General features: G+C 47.5%; 1 protein-coding gene across 2 annotated transcripts in view; it reads left to right on the top strand.

Moving 5' to 3' along the window:
* IPO13 (importin 13) overlaps positions 1-20038 on the top strand; it is a 237151-nt gene that overhangs the window by 113316 nt on the left and 103797 nt on the right. For both annotated transcript variants that reach the window (XR_004536602.1, XM_033916137.1), the window contains exons 11-12: positions 4074-4217; positions 4297-4377. Coding sequence is in view for 1 of the 2 variants with exons in the window: in XM_033916137.1 (XP_033772028.1) it covers positions 4074-4217; positions 4297-4377 (225 nt within the window). In the remaining variant the exon portion in view is untranslated. The remainder of the gene's footprint in view (positions 1-4073; positions 4218-4296; positions 4378-20038) is intronic.

Raw genomic sequence — 20038 nt, 5'->3', positions numbered from 1 at the left:
AAATTTTTTTGCAGTATTTCCAAAACACCCCTGGGCACTAAAATAGGAAGGGATTGAAACAAAAATACTAGGCATGGTAAAACATTAATTTTAAAGATAGCAATTCTCCCCCACCAGGAGAGTCACAAGGGTTGCCATTTAGTTAAGCCAGACCTAATCTGACCCAGCAGATCATCATAATTCCTTGCATACAGTTCATTGGGATCACTGGTGATGTGAACTCCCAAATACCTAAGTTGAGAGGGTGCCCATCGAAATGGAAATGATTGTTTAACCCTGGAGAACAGGCCATTGGGCTTGATGGACCATTGGTCTGATCCAGCAAGGCTATTTTTATATTCATATGACCTATAAGCACATTTACTTGGCAGCCCACAATATCTCTCTTCACTTATCTCCCACTATGCTCCCTCCTGCATACTCCATTCATTGGGTAAGTACTTATTGCATACATTGGATAGGAAACTGGAACCCGAAGGCTGGATGCTCTAAAACAGGGGTGTCAAAGTCCCTCCTTGAGGGCCGCAATCCAGTCGGGTTTTCAGGATTTCCCCAATGAATATGCATGAGATCTATGTGCATGCACTGCTTTCTATGCATATTCATTGGGGAAATCCTGAAAACCTGACTGGATTGCGGCCCTCAAGGAGGGACTTTGAGATCCCTGCTCTAAAACCACTGTTAAAATCATGTGGGTCGCTGTGATGCCAGTAAATTGTCCAATTTGAAAACAGCGATCAATGTTGAAACAATTTTGTATGCAAATGAGTTTCGCAGAGGTCCGCCATAATCCCATCCAATCAGTCGCTGAAGAAAGCGATTGACACACGTGCATAGCTGGCAGGGGAAGCCCTGAAGTAGCCTTCCATTCAGCTGGTCAGGGCAGGGAAAATAGGGTTTGGGGTATTTTTCTTTTTTTTTAAATGGGTACAGATATGCGTGAGTTACACATGCACTTCATTTGTGCCCCATTAAAAAAAAAAAAAAAAAAGTCGTGCTGGGATTGGTCCCCTCCCCCACCAGAAATTTTAAAAATATAAAAAATCAGCACCCTTCGGACCCCTCCTCATGAAGATTGGCAGAAAGGATGCCCACTCTCTCCTGTCTCAGCCACCCAGACTCCTCCCCTAACCTGTCCCCCTCCTCTACTGTACTTTATTCAGTCAGCGAGCTTGAGGGATATCCACTCCCTCCTGCCAGCAGTCCTGCCTCTTCAAAATGGCAGGCCTTCCTCTTCGCTGTGCATCCTGGGATGTATTGGGAGGGGCCTAAGAATGATTGGTTCATTTGCCTTAGGTATCTGAACCAGAGTCTTAGGCATCCCTCCCAGTGCATTCCCAGGATGCTTCGGGAAGAGGAAGACCCGCCATTTCATTGTCTGAATAAGGTACGGGGGGGTGGGGGGGAAACTGGGTGGCTGAGGCAGGCGGAAATGGGCAACTCTTCTGCCCTGCCAAATTTTTTTTTTAAGTTTGGGAATGGAGGAGAAGGTTCTGGCACAATTTTTTTAAAACTATTTTTAATGGGGATAGATATTGTATGTGTGTGTAATAAACACACAATATCTGTGCCCTTTAACAGCAACAACAAAAAAAAGCTGTGTTTGGGTTTTTTGTGCTTTTTTTAGCACTAACGGCACTTCCAGATCTGTCAGAGATTGTGGAGCGTTAAAAACCAGTGCTTCATTTTGTGCATCGTCTGGGCATTGATTGGAGTGCTTATTTTAATATTGATGTATTTAATATTAGTATTCCATTTACATACAATTATTGGAGGCTGCTGCAAACCACAGAAAAGACCGTGATTAGCCATTGTGAGCATCGATAGCTGAAATACTTTGGGCTAGATTCACTAACCTGCCCGATTGTGACTGATCCATGTCCGATCTGGGCAGGTCTGATGGATTCACAAACCGGCAATATTCTAATGGGGGCAATCAGAGGAACGCTGACATCCACCGACACGGATCGCTAGTGTGTGATCCCGATACATGCGCAGACCATCTGTATATGGTCTGCACATGCGTCTAAGACCCGTCTGAGCCACAACTTTTTTTTTAACTTTTACTTTAGTTTTAGTAGTCCAGCGAGCCTATGGTTAAAACTACAAGCTCGCAGTGCGGGGAAGGGCAGGAGAGATTCGGGGAACAGGGCGGCGATTTGGGAGAGAGCAGGGTGGCAATTTGGGGTAGCAGGCAGGAGAGATGCAGGGCACGCAGAGAGCAGGGTGGCAATAGAGCTGGAGAGTCAAAAAGGACGTTTGCGACTGGTCCCCTGTAGTCGCATCTTGGGTTGATCGGCCAGCCCAGTCGGATCGCAAAATTTGTTTTGTGAATCTCATCCCTTCCTACTTTGCATGCCATTCCCCTCATTTGCATGCACGAATCAGATTGGCATAGAGGTAAATGAATCAGGCTGGAGCAAAATCAGGTCGCAAAGGGGTCGCAAACCGATCGGTACACGATCGGTTTGCTTAGTAAATCTAGCCTTTTGACACTAAACTGGTTAAAACTGATTTAGCATTGATGGTTAAAACGCATGGTGAGTTTTGAGCATATGGGCTTAGTGAATTACCCCAAGAGGCTGCAGATGGTACTCGGGAATATTTCATGCTCCTTTTCAAAGGAAACCCCTGCAGCAAATTACACAGGTAGAGATGGCACTTCAGCTTTGCACCTTTTCTTATCACAGGTATGAAGTATTTACAGATTGCAAAACTACAGCCCTGCCATAACGCTGATCCTAGCTTCACTCTTTACATCTATGGTCAATACATAATCTGGATGCTTGCTCTTGTTGCTGGAAAGGCATGTTTCTACCAAATTAATTTACTGTGCAGGCAAGTTGACAAGGTAAAAGGAGATGGATGGTTTTAAGTGAGAGTATTTTAACTCATACAGTACTAAATAGAGCAGAGCATTGGACAGTGGAATTGGTGTCCCAGGAGGCAGGAGTGTATAGTGCTGTGAAAGAGGGACATGAGAAGTAGTGTGCTTGCTGCATCTTGAAAGTACTTTTATAACAGGCAGCTCAGGTTGACATCTATTTTGTGGCTATTTTATAAATCTAGCTATCTGGGTGTGTTTATAACGTCGCCCCTCAAAACCTGCAACAATTGCAGCTAAAATTCATCTATGCTTGAGAGTAGATGCACGTCACCCATGTATAATTTACATGCGTGTTCACCTGCCTACTCCTTCCATGCTTAAGCTAAGCCCCTGAACATATTTACACATGTGTTGAGTAAAAGCATGTGCCACCTTCTCACCTCTCGGATAATTTTTATAAGAAGCTTTTTACAGCATAAAATAGGGTTTACATGTGGGGGAAAAGGTTGAAATATTACTGCCCTAAAAGGTGACTAAATTGAATATGTGGCTTGGAAAACCAGTATTAGAGGCTACTTCTTATTCTGATTTTAGAAAATCGTTAAAGACACACCTGTTTGACATGTTTACATCTTAGTTGTGTTATTGCTTAACTCATCCTTGCTTTTCAACTGATGTATTCCAATTTTAATTGATTGTTTTAATATGTATTTTATCTACACTGACTGTATGTATTTTTTTCCTCTGTTGTGAACCGAATCGAACCTTTTTGGTATAGTGGTTTACAAAAATAAATTATTATTATTATTATTATAGAGGCAGGGGTTTCACTTGAGAATGAGAGAGCATTGTGAATAGTGGAATTGAGGAGAACCATGTATGCTGTTCTAGCATGGCCATCCATATGTAAAAGCTAGTACCATGACCTCAGTGACATGCTCAGAGCCACGTATGTTATCTCAGTACTGTTTGCTTATAGTGAATCACTAACGAGAACTGTGTGCTTTCATTTAAGATGAGGAGCTAGTGTCTGGCTAAAGTACTTTTCACATACTCTGTGACCTGTGCAGAGAAAACTAATGGGATGTGCTTGTCTTTGCATGTAATATTTTGTGCGTATCATACCACACTCAATGGAAGTTGCTCAGTCTACTGTCTGAAATTGTCCCCATCAAGTTTTTAATAGGAATTTTGTCAAAATATTGTGCACAGGAACTGATTCTCTCTCTATTCCCTCTCCCTACAGCCCAATCCTTCCAACAAGTTAGCCATCATCCATATCCTGGGACTGCTTTCCAACCTCTTTACCACACTGGACATTAGTCACCACGATGATGACCATGAGAGCACTGAGTTAAAGAAGCATCCTATCATCCAGGGACCAAACCCAGTGGGTATTGGGAGAGTGGTGTGCTGCTTCTGATGGTTGTCAGAGCTCTGGTAAACAGCTCCCTCCTCTTCTCTTACAGGTGGTGATGGTCTTGCAGCAAGTCTTCCAGCTTATCCAGAAGGTGCTCAGCAAGTGGCTCAATGATGCCCAAGTAGTGGAGGTGAGAAAACCCGCCACAGGACCACAAAGTCAAACATCAAAATGTAAACGGATTCCTCTAATTAACTATGATGGAAACAGGGCTCTGTTTGTATCGTTGTCCTTTTGAAGCATTTTGGGCTTCCTACTATTGCAGTGGTTTGCAAAAATTAATTTCATATTCATAAAAGATCTAATCTAGTATTTTTGAGTCGCATTATACCTCTCCACTTACTCGCTTTTTAAGACCTGGTGGTCTAGCAGTGAAGCAGGGTTGAGCGATCTTCCTACGCTCCTGTCCTGTGAAGAACTGGGAACAAAAATGACTGCGGGAACTCACAGCAGCCATTTTTGTTCCCGGCTCTGCTCTTGTGGTACTTGTCAGCCAGCCTTCAGAAGCATTTTTGGAGCTCAGGGTAATCCCTGGTTTGCGTTACTTACCTACTGCTTGGCAGGGGTTTGAATGCAGGCTGTCAGGCATCTGTAGGAAGCTCAGCGGTGTCTCACAGGGTGCCAGCTGCATTTTTTTGACTCTCCCCTTCTTAGTTGTGCATCCATCAGTCTGCAGGGGTGGGGGGCTTAGTCAGACGTCGTGTCCGACATCCAGTGTTGGAGGAGACATTCTGGATGAGGCAGTGATTTCTTCTCCTGTTGGAGGAGGAGACGTTCTGGATGAGGCAGTGATATCTTCTCCTGTTTCAAGGCTACTTAGCAAGAAAACTTTTAATCTATGTCCCTAATAGCTCTCTACGATCACAGGTCCCTGGCTACATAGCAAGAAAACTTTTAATCGATGTCCCTAGTAGCTCTCGCTGATCAAAGGAAGAAAATCAGCTATGCATCCCCTCAGGAAGATCTCTCTACCTAAAAAGTACTCTTAAGAGAGTCTACATGCATTTCTTGCCAAAACTTTGGAATCGCCTGCCACCACCCATCAGATCACTGGAAGGAATCTAACTTCAGGAAAGCCATCATGACCTGTATTTTCACATGACCAATGGCCACAAACTATAACCTATTTCCTGTTATCCTGTCTATGATCTCTTTCTCAGTATCTGCTGGAACTTGACTACTCTGTATAACTGTGTCTCCACAATATTCTATAGCTGAATTCCACTGTTATAGAAACATGATGGCAGATAAAGGCCAAATGGCTCATCTAGTCTGCCTATCCACAATAACCATTATCTCTTCCTATCTCTTAAGAGATCCCACATGCCTATCCCATGCTTTCTTGAATTCAGACAATCTCTTATCTCTACCAACTCTTCCAGGAGACTATTCCATGTATCTACCATCCTTTCTGTAAAAAGGTATTTCCTTAGATTACTCCTATCTCTACCACCTCTTAACTTCATCCTATGCGCTCTCATTCCATAGCTTCCTTCAAATGAAAGACTCTATTCTTGCGCATTTACATCACGTAGGTATTTAAACGTCTTATATCTTCCCTCTCCCGCCTTTCCTCCAAAGTATACATACTGAGATCTTTAAGACTGTCTCCGTACATCTTATGATGAAGATCCCCTGACATTTTTTTAGCCTTCCTCTGAAACGACTCCATCCTTTTTATATCTTTTTGAAGGTGCGGTCTCCAGAATTGTACACAATATTCTAAATGAGGTTTCATCAGAGTCTTATCCAGGGGCATCAATACCTCCTTTTTCCTTCTGGCCATACCTCTTCCTATGCAGCCTACATAAGAACATAAGAATTGCCACTGCTGGGTCAGACCAGTGGTCCATCCTGCCCTGCAGTCCGCTCACCCGGCGGCCCTCTGGTCAAAAACCAGCACCCTAACTGAGACTAGCCCTACCTGCTTATGTTCTGGTTCAGCAGGAACTTGTCTAACTTTGTCTTGCATCCCTGGAGGGTGTTTTCCCCTATGACAGACTCCGGAAGAGCATTCCAGTTTTCTACCACTCTCTGGGTAAAGAAGAACTTCCTTACGTTTGTACAGAATCTATCCCCTTGAAGTTTTAGAGAGTGCCCTCTCGTTCTCCCTACCTTGGAGAGGGTGAACAACCTGTCCTTATCTACTAAGTCTATTCCCTTCAGTACCTTGAATGTTTCGATCATGTCCCCTCTCAATCTCCTCTGTTCGAGGGAGAAAAGGCCCAGTTTCTCTAATCTTTCACTATACGGCAACTCCTCCAGCCCTTTAACTATCTTAGTCGCTTTTCTCTGGACCCTTTCGAATAGTACCATGTCCTTCTTCATGTACGGCGACCAGTGCTGGACGCAGTACTGTAGGTGAGGGCATACCATAGCCCAGTACAGCGGCATGATAACCTTCTCCAATCTGTTCGTGATCCCCTTCTTTATCATTCATAGCATTCTGTTCGCCCTTTTCGCTGCTGCCCCACATTGCGTGGACGACTTCATTGACTTGTCGATCATAACTCCCAAGTCTCTTTCCCGGGAAGTCTCTCCCAAGTACCGCCCCGGACATCATGTATTCGTGCATGAGATTTTTGTTACTGACATGCATCACTTTACACTTATCCACGTTGAACCTCATCTGCCATGTTGATGCCCATTCCTCAAGCATGATTATGTCACATTGCAGATCTTTGCAATCCCCCTGTGTCTTCACTACTCTGAATAACTTTGTATCGTCTGCAAAATTTAATCACCTCGCTCGACTTACCAATGTCCATATCGTTTATAAAGATGTTGAAGAGCACGGGTCCAAGTACCGAGCCCTGCTGCACCCCACTGGTGACGCTCTTCCAGTCCGAGTATTATCCATTTACCCCCACTCTCTGTTTTCTATGCTCCAGCCAGTTTTTAATCCACGTGAGTATTTCACCCTCGATTCCATGGCTCGCAATTTTCCGAAGTAGTCGTTCATGCTCAGGGAGTTGAGTGACGTCCTGGCGGAACCATTATCCGCGCTTTTCAATCTTTCCCTAAGTACAGGAAGAGTCCCGTTGGATTGGAAAATGGCTAACGTCATTCCACTCCACAAAAAGGGATGCAGGACAGAGGCTGTGAATTATAGACCGGTAAGTCTAACATCGATAGTGAGTAAACTTATGGAAACACTAATCAAACGCCAATTGGATACGATCCTGAACGAGGAGAATCTACGAGATCCCCATCAACATGGTTTTACGAAGGGAAGGTTCTGCCAATCAAATCTGATCAGCTTCTTTGACTGAGTAACAAGAAAGCTGGATAAAGGGGAGTCCCTGGTCGTCGTGTACTTGGACTTCAGCAAAGCGTTTGATAGCGTCCCACACCGCAGGTTATTGAGCAAGATGGGTTCGATGGGACTGGGTGAAACATTAACCGCATGGGTTAGGGACTGGCTTAGAGGTAGACTTCAGAAGGTAGTGGTAAACGGTACCCTCTCTGATACGACGGAGGTGATCAGCGGAGTGCCGCAGGGCTCGGTCTTGGGCCCGATCCTATTTAACATCTTCGTAAGAGACTTGGCTGAGGGGCTTCGAGGTAAAATTACATTAGTCGCCAATGACACCAAACTATGCAACATAGTAGGCAACCGCACAACAGATGAAAGCACAGTGCCCGACAAAAGCTCAATGCCCGACAGTATGTCGCAGAACCTACTCCTGCTGGAGCATTGGTCAAAGACTTGGCAACTAAGTTTCAATGCCAAAAAATGCAAGGTCATGAACCTTGGCGGCAAAAATCCATGCAGGACTTACACCCTAAATAGTGAGATCCTAGCAAGGACTGTAGCAGAACGTGACTTGGGGTGATCATTAGCGAAGACATGAAGACTGCCAATCAAGTGGAGAAAGCTTCATCCAGGGCTAGACAAATCATGGGCTGTATCCGTAGAAGTTTCGTCGGCTGTAAGCCCGAGGTCATAATGCCGTTGTACAGATCCATGGTGAGACCCCCATCTGGAATACTGTGTACAATTCTGGAGGCCGCATTATCAAAAAGATGTGCGGAGAATTGAGTCGGTTCAGCGAATGGCCACCAGGATGGACTCGGGTCTCAAGGATCTCCCGTATGAGGAACGACTGGGTAAGTTGCATCTGTACTCACTCGAGGAACGTGGAAGAGGATCTCTTTTTCCTTAAAGGACCCACGGCAACAAGAGGGCATCCGTTGAAAATCAAGGGTGGAAAATTTCATGGCAACACCAGAAAATATTTCTTCACCGAAAGGGTGGTTGATCGCTGGAATAATCTTCCACAACAGGTAATTAAGGCCAGCAGCGTGCCAGATTTTAAGAAAGGATGGGATTGGCATGTGGGATCTCTTCATGAAGGTAGTTAGGGGGTGGGCCATTAGTGTGGGCAGACTAGATGGGCCGTGGCCCTTTTCTGCCGTCATGTTCTATGTTTCTAACCTTGTCAAACGGCTTCTGAAAATCCAGATATGCAATGTCGACCGGGTTGCCCTTATCTATCTGTCTGTTTACTCCCTCAAAGAAGTGCAGCAAGTTCATCAAAACACGATCTGCCTTTGCTAAAACCATGCTGATAGGTCCTAGCATTCTTCTAGCTTTTGCCATCACCTTTTCAACCTATTTGGCCACCTTAAGATCATCCCATACATTCATACAAGTTTTCCCTTTAACCCTCTATGTAACCTTCTATGTGATCTCTATATCATACAATCTTGTATGTCTATTCCTAGGACTGACTCTTACTATGTTTGTTAACCTTGTAACCTGTTCTGAGCTCTTTTGGGAGGAAGAGCTAGAAAATTGAATGAATAAATAAATAAGAAATAAATTTGCTCCATTAAGCAAAAATAGCAAATTTTAAGAAAAACTGAGCTTTATGTAATCAGTTGCTTTGAGTGACCCCAGGATGAGCTTTAAATTGCTCCCCCTGCACTGCTACCTGCAGGCGGTAAGAGATATCGGGGCTTCTTCGGCAGAGCGTGGGAGCAGAGCTCCGCCCCTCCCCCGATCCAGCAAGGGACTTCTTCGACTTAAAATCACAGCGTCTACGGGATTCCTCCTTTGCTCCCCCTGCACTGTTACCTGCAGGCGGTAGAAGACATCGGGGCCTCTTCGGCAGAGCATGGGAGCACAGCTCCGCCCCTCCCCCGATCCAGCAAGGGACTTCTTCGACTTAAAATCACAGCGCCTAAGGCGCGCTGACGAAGGCGTACGACAAAGGCGCGTGCGCCTTAGTGCACGCCTTCGTGAAGCGACTGCCGGGAAGCCGACTGACCTGCTTCTATCCGCTTAACCACAGACTGAGTAGACTCTCCTCAATAAACTCCTCGAGGTCACCAATGACTGGCATCTAGTCCAGCGACTTTGAATCGTCATTTTCAACATTACTTCTTAGCTCATAGACTTATATATGCTGAATTAGCTCAATAGCTCATAAGTCCACAGATTCATATTTTGAATTAGCTCTCAAGTTTTATTCACTGTTTAACCTTAAAAATTCTTAGATTTATATTCAAGAATATAGGCTACTAGTCTGTACCCAAGCCTGTATCGCTCTTCAAGTTCACAGATTTATATTCTGTATTAGCCCTTAAGTTTTATTCACTGTATTACCTTACAAGCTCTTAGATTTACATTCAAGTATACAGACCTATCTGACTGTACCCAAGCCTGTATTGCTCTTTAAGTATTCAACCCAAGCCTGTTCTCAACTTCTTTTCATCAGTTAAGCACTCGCATAGATAACCATAGCCGGCCTCTCTGCATAACCTCTCTTTATCCCAGGACAAGCAGGCAGCATATTCTTAACTGATGGGTGACGGCACCGACGGAGTCCCGGTACGGACAATTTTAGAGTGATTGCACTCTAAGAACTTAGAAAGTTCTAGTTAGGCCGCACCGCGCATGCGCGAGTGCCTTCCCACCCGACGGAGGCGCGCGGTCCCCAGTTTCTTAGTTTCCGCGGAGCTAAGAAGACGCGTTTTTTTCAACAGCCGTTGAAAAATTTTTCTTGCCTTCCCGCTCGCATAATTTTTGCTTGTTGGAAGCTTATCTTCCTTTTTTTCTTTATTTCTCTAAAAAAAAAATATATATATATATATCATTCACTTGATTTCTTTCTTTTTTCGGGTTCGCCCCGGCGGGGCCTGTTGTCACCATAGAAGCCTCCGCTTTTGATTTGGCAGAGGCAGTGTTTACCTTCATGCCCCCTCACCCAGGATTCAAAAAGTGCCAACGGTGTGCGCGCCCCATATCGTTGACCAACCCACACAATTGGTGTCTGCAGTTCTTGGGTCCGGATCATAGGGCGTCCACCTGCACCCGTTGTGCTACTCTTAAGAAGCGCACTTTAAAAAACAGGCAGCTTCAACAGAAACTTTTGTTCGGTGCCGCGATGGCTGATCCCTCGGCATCGACACTGACGTCGGCGGCTTCTCAACCAGCACCCACTTCATCGACGCCACACAAACCACTCCGGCGTCGCACCCCTCAGGTAAGCCGGTTAAGAAGCCTTCCTCCTTGGAGCGTCCTCCGGTCGCTGTGGCAGAGAGTCCAGTCCTGCCGACCTCGAGGCGCACTCGTAAACGCTCCGCCCCTATTGAGGTGAATTCATCCTCTTCGGCCTCCTCATCCTTTGGGCGTCGAGCAGCACCACAGGTACCGCAGAAAAAGAAAGCGATACCGGTGCCTTCCTTGGATGACCGTATTGCGGCTGTCCTTCAAGCCCAACTTAAGGAGCAATTGCAGCAGCTGCTTCCTGCTCTGTTGGCACTGAACCTTCCGGTTCCGGTCCAGTCTGAGCCACCGGTACCGACGTGGAGCAGCCGCTATTGTCGGCTTCCACTCTTTCAGTACCGGTCCACTCTGCCTCTTCGGCTCCCATGCCGGCATTATCTACGGAACCGAGAGGCCTGCACCGTGCGGTTCAAACAACCGACTCCGCACTAATTTCTGACTCCCGGCACCAGCAACCACTGACTTCCCCGGGTACCGCATCCCTCCGCTCTGGGAAGTCGGTGCGCAAAACCAGGCATACTGAACCTTCGACGCCGGACTCCCGGGGTCGCAGTTCACAAGTCAGGGACCCTGATCTTTGGGATGACTCAGAAGAGCCTCTATTTTCTGATGCTGAGGCCTCTTCACCTGAGGAAGACCCTTCTGCACAGGACCCTTCTGTCAAGCCTGATTCATCTTCCTTTACATCTTTTTTAAAGAAAATGTGTGAATCTCTTTCTATTCCTTTGGAGGCTGAATCTAAGAAGTCCAAAGCTTTTCTTGAGGCTTTGGACTTTGATCAACCGCCCAAGGAATTTCTAAAATTACCTCTCCATGATATTTTAAGAGAGACTTTCTATAAAAACTTGGAGACACCTTTAACCATTCCCGGTGCTCCTCGAAAATTAGACACCTTATACAGAGTAACTCCTATTCCAGGCTTTGACAAGCCTCAGCTTCCACATGAATCCTTGCTTGTGGAATCCACTTTGAAAAAGACTGCGGGCTCTAGTGTCTATGCTTCTGTCCCTCCTGGCAGAGAGGGCAAAGCTATGGATAAGTTTGGCAAGCGGCTCTACCAAAATGTGATGCTTGCCAACCGCTCAGGTAATTATTCCTTTCACTTTTCATTTTACCTGAAGCATCTTATCCAACAGCTTTCTTCTTTTGAAAAATATCTCCCTGATCGGAAGCTTTCCTTATTCCGTCAATTCACGTCTAGTTTATTGCAACTTCGCAAGTTCATGGTGCGTTCCATCTATGACACCTTCAAACTTACATCTAGGGCTACGGCAATGGCTGTTGCTATGAGACGTCTCGCTTGGCTTCGAGTCTCAGAACTCGATGTCAACCACCAAGACCGCCTTGCCAATGCCCCCTACTTAGGGGACGAGTTGTTTGGTGAATCCATGGATTCTACTACTGAAAAACTTTCTGTGCATGAGACTCGCTGGGACACTCTTCTAAAGAATAAAAAGAAGCCTCCACCTGCTCGGCCCTTTCTCCAACAATCGTCCTATCAGCGTCACTACTCTGCTAGACCCTTACCATCTGCTCCTCAGCAGCCTAGACGTCAGCAGCAACGCCAACAACCTCATGTTCCACAGCAGCAACAGGTGAAGCCTCCTACACAACCGAAGTCCACTCAACCCTTTTGACTTCATTCTCCAGGGCCTAGCCAGTCTTCCACCATTGTCCCTTTTGCCTCAACCCATAGGAGGACGTCTTTCTACTTTCCTCAGCCGTTGGGAGATCATCACTTCAGACTAGTGGGTTCTAGACATCATTCGCCATGGCTATTCTCTCAACTTTCAGACTCTTCCCACCCAAAGTCCTCCAAAAGAGTCTGCTTTGAACACATCTCAGTCCTCCCTCCTCCTTCAGGAGGTCCAATCCCTTCTTCTGAACGCCATAGAGGAAGTTCCTCTAGATCAGAAGGGGCAGGGATTCTACTCCCGCTATTTTCTGGTCCCCAAAAAAACCGGGGACCTCAGACCCATACTAGATCTCCGAGATCTCAACAAATGCTTGGTCAAGGAAAAGTTCAAAATGCTTTCTCTGGCCACACTTTATCCTCTTCTCACTCAGGGCAACTGGCTATGTTCCCTCGATCTAAAGGAGGCCTACACTCACATTCCGGTCAATCTGGCCTCCAGACAGTATCTCCGCTTCATGATCAATCGCTGTCATTACCATTACAAAGTGTTACCCTTCGGTCTTGCCTCCTCTCTCAGGGTGTTCACAAAGTTTCTCATTGTGGTAGCCGCTTTTCTACACTCTCACCATCTTCAAGTCTTCCCTTACCTGGACGACTGGTTAATCAAGGCTCCTTCATCTCAGGAAGTGCTACATGCCACCAACCAGACCATCCTATTTCTCCAACTTCTGGGTTTCGAGATCAATCTGCCCAAGTCGCATCTTATCCCCACTCAGCGGCTTCAGTTCATCAGAGCGATCTTGGACACTGTTCTCATGAGAGCGTTTCTTCCATCCAATCGCCTTCAGACTCTTCTTCATCTCTGTCAGCAGGTGCTCTCACAGCTGTCCATCTCTGCAAAACAAATGATGATACTCTTGGGTCACATGGCCTCGACAGTTCATGTCACCCCCTTCGCACGTCTTCACCTACGCACTCCACAATGGACCCTAGCTACCCAGTGGTCCCAGGCGACGGATCCTTGTTCGCGACACATATTTGTGACATCGTCACTTCGACAGTCTCTGCAATGGTGGTTGAAATCTTACAATCTCTCCAGAGGCCTTCTGTTCCATCTGCCTCCTCATCATCTAGTCATCACCACAAACGCATCCCCATATGCCTGGGGAGCTCACTTGAACGATTTCCAAACTCAAGGTCTTTGGACAGCCCAGGAAAAGAAACATCACATCAATTTCCTGGAACTCAGAGCGATGCTTTATGCCCTCAAGGCTTTTCAGCATCTCCTCTTTCCTCAAGTTCTACTACTTTGCACAGACAATCAAGTAGCAATGTACTACATCAACAAACAGGGTGGGACGGGCTCTCGCCTGTTGTGTCAGGAGGCCCAAAAGATTTGGTCTTGGGCAACAGCTCGCCATTTGTTCCTGAAAGCTGTCTACATACAGGGAGAGCAGAATTCCTTAGCAGACAATCTCAGCAGAATTCTCCAACCCCACGAATGGACTCTCGATCCCATAATTCTTCAGTCCATCTTCACTCAATGGGGCACTCCTCAGGTGGACCTTTTTGCAGCTCCTCACAATCATCAAGTGCCCCAATTTTGCTCCAGACTCTACTCCCCTCACCGTTTGGCAGTAGATGCGTTTCTCCTGGATTGGTCCAATCTATTCCTTTATGCATTTCCTCCTTTGCCTCTCATGTTGCGGACCTTGTTCAAGCTCCACAGGGAACAAGCCCCATGATTCTCATCGCTCCACGGTGGCCCAGGCAGCATTGGTTCTCCCTTCTACTTCAACTCAGTTCCAGGGAGCCCATACTTCTTCCACTGTTTCCTTCTCTGCTTACTCAGCACCAGCAGTCCCTCCTACATCCCAACCTACAGTCTCTGCACCTGACAGCTTGGTATCTCTCGGGCTGACCTCGGCTCATTCACTTCTTTCTCAGCCTGTCCGTTCTATTCTTGATGCTTCCAGGAAGCCGGCCACTCTTCAATGCTATCAACAGAAGTGGACCCGGTTTTCTTCCTGGTGCCTACTGCATCATCATGATCCAACTTCGCTAGCAGTAGAACTAGTGTTGGATTATCTACTTTCTTTGTCTAACTCTGGTCTCAAATCTACTTCTATCAGAGTCCTTCTCAGTGCCATTACTGCTTTTCATGAGCCAGTTCACGGAAAACCTCTTACTGCTCATCCTTTGGCTTCCAGATTCATGCGGGGACTTTTCAATGTAAAACCACCTCTCAAGCCCCCTCCTGTGGTCTGGGATCTTAATGTGGTTCTTTCCGCCTTAATGAAGCCTCCTTTTGAACCATTGGCCACAGCTCTTTTCAAATTTCTCACTTGGAAAATGGTTTTCCTTATTGCTCTCACCTCTGCCAGGAGGGTCAGTGAGTTGCATGCACTAGTTACCGATCCACCTTTCACAGTCTTTCACCATGACAAGGTAGTTCTGAGTACACATCCAAAGTTCCTCCCTAAGGTTGTATCTGACTTTCATCTTAACCAGTCCATTGTCCTGCCTGTATTATTTCCGAAACCTCATTCTCATCCTGGAGAACAGGCTTTGCATACTTTGGACTGTAAGCGTGCTTTGGCTTACTATTTAGAGCGCACTAAACCTCACAGATCGTCTCCCCAACTTTTTCTGTCCTTTGATCCCAATAAGTTGGGACATCCTGTGTCTAAACGTACATTGTCCAATTGGCTTGCTGCTTGCATCTCATTCTGTTATGATCAGGCCGGACTGACACTGGAAGGTTCTGTCACAGCCCATAAGGTTAGAGCTATGGCAGCGTCTGTAGCTTTCCTCAGATCAACTCCTATTGAGGAAATCTGCAAGGCTGCTACTTGGTCCTCAGTTCATACTTTCACATCTCATTATTGTCTGGATGCATTCTCCAGACGGGATGGACACTTCGGCCAATCTGTTTTACAAAATTTATTTTCCTAATGGCCAACCTTCCCTCCATCCCTCTTTTTGTTAGCTTGGAAGTCACCCATCAGTTAAGAATATGCTGCCTGCTTGTCCTGGGATAAAGCACAGTTACTTACCGTAACAGGTGTTATCCAGGGACAGCAGGCAGATATTCTTACGTCCCCCCCTCCTCCCCGGGTTGGCTTCTTAGCTGGCTTATCCTAACTGGGGACCGCGCGCCTCCGTCGGGCGGGAAGGCACTCGCGCAAGCGCGGTGCGTCCTAACTAGAACTTTCTAAGTTCTTAGAGTGCAATCACTCTAAAATTATCCGTACCGGGGCTCCGTTGGTGCTGTCACCCATCAGTTAAGAATATCTGCCTGCTGTCCCTGGATAACACCTGTTACGGTAAGTAACTGCTTTTTCTTATATGCCCGGCCCACCTGCCTGCCCCCTTCTTCACCAATCTCAGCCTCCGCTCCTCTACTCCCTTCTTCACCAAGTTCAGTCTCCGCACCTCTACTCCCCCTCTTACCCACAGCTCCAACATGACAAGCCTTACACGTAACCTCACAGCCTTTCTCCTCCTCTACTTACTTAGCACAAGAGGCTGGATTTCAAAAGCCTCCTACACCACATGCAATAGAATCTCAGGACCTGATAAATTCCTCCCCCACTGACTCTTTCATGATTGCACTGAAACAGGCCCTTTCCCAATTCCAGTGATCAACACCACTCACTACCCATCCAGACCAACACCCAAAAGAAAACGATCCCTAAAAAACATACAACGTACGGATCCCTCACATCTTCCAGAACAATCCATTCTTCCTGGAGCCTATCTGAACATTCGCTCGGTTAGAAACAAGGCCCAACTCATCAAAGACTGGCTGGTAGAAACACACCTAGATATTGTACTTCTAACCGAAACCTGGCTCACTTCCGACCAGGATGCCATTATAGGGGAAATCCTCCCACCGCACTACAAAATTATCCTCCTCTCAAGAAACTCAAAAAGAGGAGGTGGCTAGCTATTATTCTCCGAGACCATTTTGACTTCCAAATACTGGATTCCAAACTAACCAATGACCTGGAAATCCTCATGTGCAAAATTTCCAAAACCGACTGTAAAGATAACCTAATCGTCATGCTATCCTACATACCCCCTAATAAATGGAATCTATCAAAAGACGACTACTTCGAATTCCTCTTTACGAACTCAGCAGCTGACACCCACAATCTCTTAGTCAGAACATTAACTTACACCTCGAGCAAGAAGAAAATTCTAACGTTGCTGACCTACTTTCCTTCCTCACATCACTAGGCTTCACCAAGCCCACCCAAACCACAACACATAGGAAAGGCCACCACCTTGACCTGATCACTTTCCTTTCCAACACCCCTACTACCCTCAACATAAGTTTCACAGCTCAAACCTGGACTAACACCCCTTGTTCTGACCACCTACTGTGTAATTTCGAACTAACCTGGCTCAAAAAACAACCTGATAGGAAGCCTAAGTCCAACCATACACAGAAGATGACCTGGACAAGAGAGCAACTAAATCCAGCAGAATTCTGGACACACTATACCCTCATTTCCAACTCTGACCTAGACCCCAACTTTCTCCCAAACTGGAGAAACTTCAGTGGCCAAGTCCTAAACACCATCGCCCCACTAAGACTACGCAAGAAAACACTTTGTCCCTCAAACAGCTGATTCGATGCGGATCTCTTAGCCCTAAAACGAGAGGTATGGAAACTACAAAGAACAAGGCGTAAATCAGGGACCAACAACGACAGACTCAACTGGCATTTAAAAGTCAAAGAATACAAAAGAATGATAAATGCAGTAAACACTATTCCCAAATAATAAATTCCCCTTCTCTGAACAGTAAAGCACTTTTTAGAATTGTCAACTCCCTGTTTGACACCGACTCTCACAAACAACTTTTCTCAGACCTCCCACCCTCTGCCACAATCCTAGCCAATCATTTTGCCAACAAAATTCACACCCTGAAATCGTCCCTTGTAGTTCCTAGCTCTGAACCAATAATCAACCAACCTACAGTAGGTAAAGAAGGCTCAATAGCAGACATGACTTGGAATCACTTCGAAAGCCCAGACTGGAACTTTTTTCTCAAACTCTACGCTAAATATGCCAACTCCAATTGCCTATTAGACAACTGCCCTCCCGCCATCATGAGATCTGCTCCCCCCATATTTAAAGCTGAACTTTTCAACTGGTTTACACTATGCCTATCCACTGGCCACTTTCCGACCGAACTGGGCCACATTCTTGTATCCCCCATCCTTAAAAACACCAAGGATCCAATCTCTTCCACCACCAACTACAGACCCATCGCCAACATACCACTCTTCCAAAAACTCATGGAAGGTCTTGTCAACCATGACCTCACGAAATACCTAGAAAAGTTCAGCATCCTACATGACTCCCAGTCTGGCTTCCGCCCAAACCACAGCACAGAAACTGTCTTAGCTGCACTGACCAATTACCTCCTCTACTTGTTCTCACTGGGCAAAAGCGCCCTGATTCTCCAGCTTGACCTGAGCAGTGCCTTCGACCTGGTTGACCATGACATATTGCTCAACTGCCATGATTCCATTGGCATCATAGGCCAGGTACTAAACTGGCTCACAAGTTTCTTAACCAATCGTACTTATCAGGTCCACAGTAACGGAACCTTCTCCCATTCCTGGCACAATCCCTGTGGTGTCCCACAGGGCTCTCCCCTATCCCCCTTCCTTTCAACATCTACTTGGCCCCGCTGGCACGGATGTTAGCTGACTTAAACCTAAAATCATTTTTATCCCAGGACAAGCAGGCATGATATTCTCACATGTGGGTGACGTCATCTACGGAGCCCCGGCGCGGACAGCTTTTCAAGCAAACTTGATTGAAGTTTCAAGTTTGCACACTGCACCACGCATGTGCGTGCCTTCTCGCCCACTAGAGGGCGCATCCCACCTCGTGGTCCTCAGTTCAAATTTTTCCGCGGAGCAAGAAAGCCCTGTGGATCTGAGCTCCAGTGTTTTTGCCTTCTAGCTGCCGCGTTTAGTTTGTTTTTCCCTTCGAATTAGTTCGCGGTGCTGTTTTCCTTTCGTTTCTTTTCAAAAAAAAAAAAAAGTCTTTCGTTTTTCGTCGGGTTCCGGGGGCTCCCGGAAGCCGTGGCCGCGGGACGTCGGTACGTTCCCGGCCTTCTTCTTTTTCTTCGTGGATGTCCCGTCCTGTTACGGGATTCAAAAAGTGCAGCCGGTGTGAGAGGTTGCTTTCCATCACTGACCCTCACCGGTGGTGCATTGTCTGTCTTGGGCCCGAACATCCGACAGACTCGTGTGATCGCTGTGCTACCTTCCAAAACAGGGCCCTCCGTCGCCGTAAGGCAAGAATGGCCGAATTGTTCGCCGTCGACGCGCCGCCTAAGGCCTCGACGTCGGCCTCGGCTTCGGCCCCGGCCTTGACCTCGGCGTCCTCGGGGGCCTCGGCCTCGCCTCGGCCCTCTTCCTCGAAGGCGTCGTCAGTGAAGCAAGCTTCGGGTAAGTCCTCTGTTCCATCCCCTTCAGCAAAGAAGCCATCCTCGAGTCAGGCCAAGGCGGGTGGGTCGACCCCGGCCCCGCATCGGACCTCGACTCCGCACACCCCGAGGGAATACTCGAGACCGAGGTCGCCCTCCAGGGAGTGTGCCCCGGACTCGGAACTCCCCACCTTCGTGGGGATTCCGGCCTTCCAGGATCTCCTCCGAGCTCTGATCTCATCGGAGCTGTCGGGAGCCCTGGAAGTGTTGCAGCGTGCTGCGGTTCCGGCGGCCTCGACCTCGGCCTGGACGCCTTCGGTCTCGGAGGCCCCGGCCTCGGCTCCCTCGGGAGCCCCGGCCTCGGCGACCTCGGTCTCGGGTACTGGGACCCCGTTCACCTCGGTCTCGGCCCCGCCCCGGACCTCGACCTCGGGGGAACCCCCTGAGCGGAGTGTAAGGCCCAAAGAAAAGTTGCGCAGAGTGCGCCGTCTTTCCTCCTCTTCCTCCGGGTCTTCCAGACACGCCTCGCCCTCGACGCGACCTCGGACGGGGCGTCGATCGAGGAAGTCTAAGCGGCCCCGAGGCTCGCCTCGGCGCGACCGTTCCTCGTCGTTCGGGGGCGAGGCGTTGCAGGTGTCGGAGTTGCGCCTCGACAACCCGAGGCTCCTCCGCTCACCCCATGGGAAGTCTTCCCGGGCCGCCTCGCCGAGGAAACGGGAGAGTGTCCCACGAACCCCGGGGTCCTCACCCAAGGGTTCTGCGAGGAGGATAACTTCCCCTTCCCCCTCGAGGGCCCTCGAGAGGGGATCCTGGGATTCGGGATCGGTTAGGGATCCTCATTACTCCCATGAGGCCTCCCCCCTCTCCTCGGTGGGGCGGTCGAGAACCCCCTCTCCCCAGGCTAGGCCGTCCTCATTTTCATCCTTCGTTCAGGACATGGCCCAAGCCCTGGGGATTGACCTGATGGTAGGCTCTCGGTATTCCAAAGAATTTTTGGAGGAACAGGACCTCCCCATTCTTCCTAGGGGGGTGCCTAGACTCCCTCTCAACAGTGTCCTTCTGCAAACCTGGCTGAAGAACTTGTCAAACCCTCTTACAGTCACGTCTGTGCCTTCAAAAATGGAATCGAAGTATAGGACGATTCCCCCTAAAGGGTTCGATAAGGCGCAGCTCTCACACCAGTCTCTT

The sequence above is a fragment of the Geotrypetes seraphini genome, chromosome 12, assembly GCF_902459505.1.
Source record: "Geotrypetes seraphini chromosome 12, aGeoSer1.1, whole genome shotgun sequence".
Classification (NCBI taxonomy): domain Eukaryota; kingdom Metazoa; phylum Chordata; class Amphibia; order Gymnophiona; family Dermophiidae; genus Geotrypetes; species Geotrypetes seraphini.
This window is presented reverse-complemented; position numbering and strand designations above follow the sequence as displayed.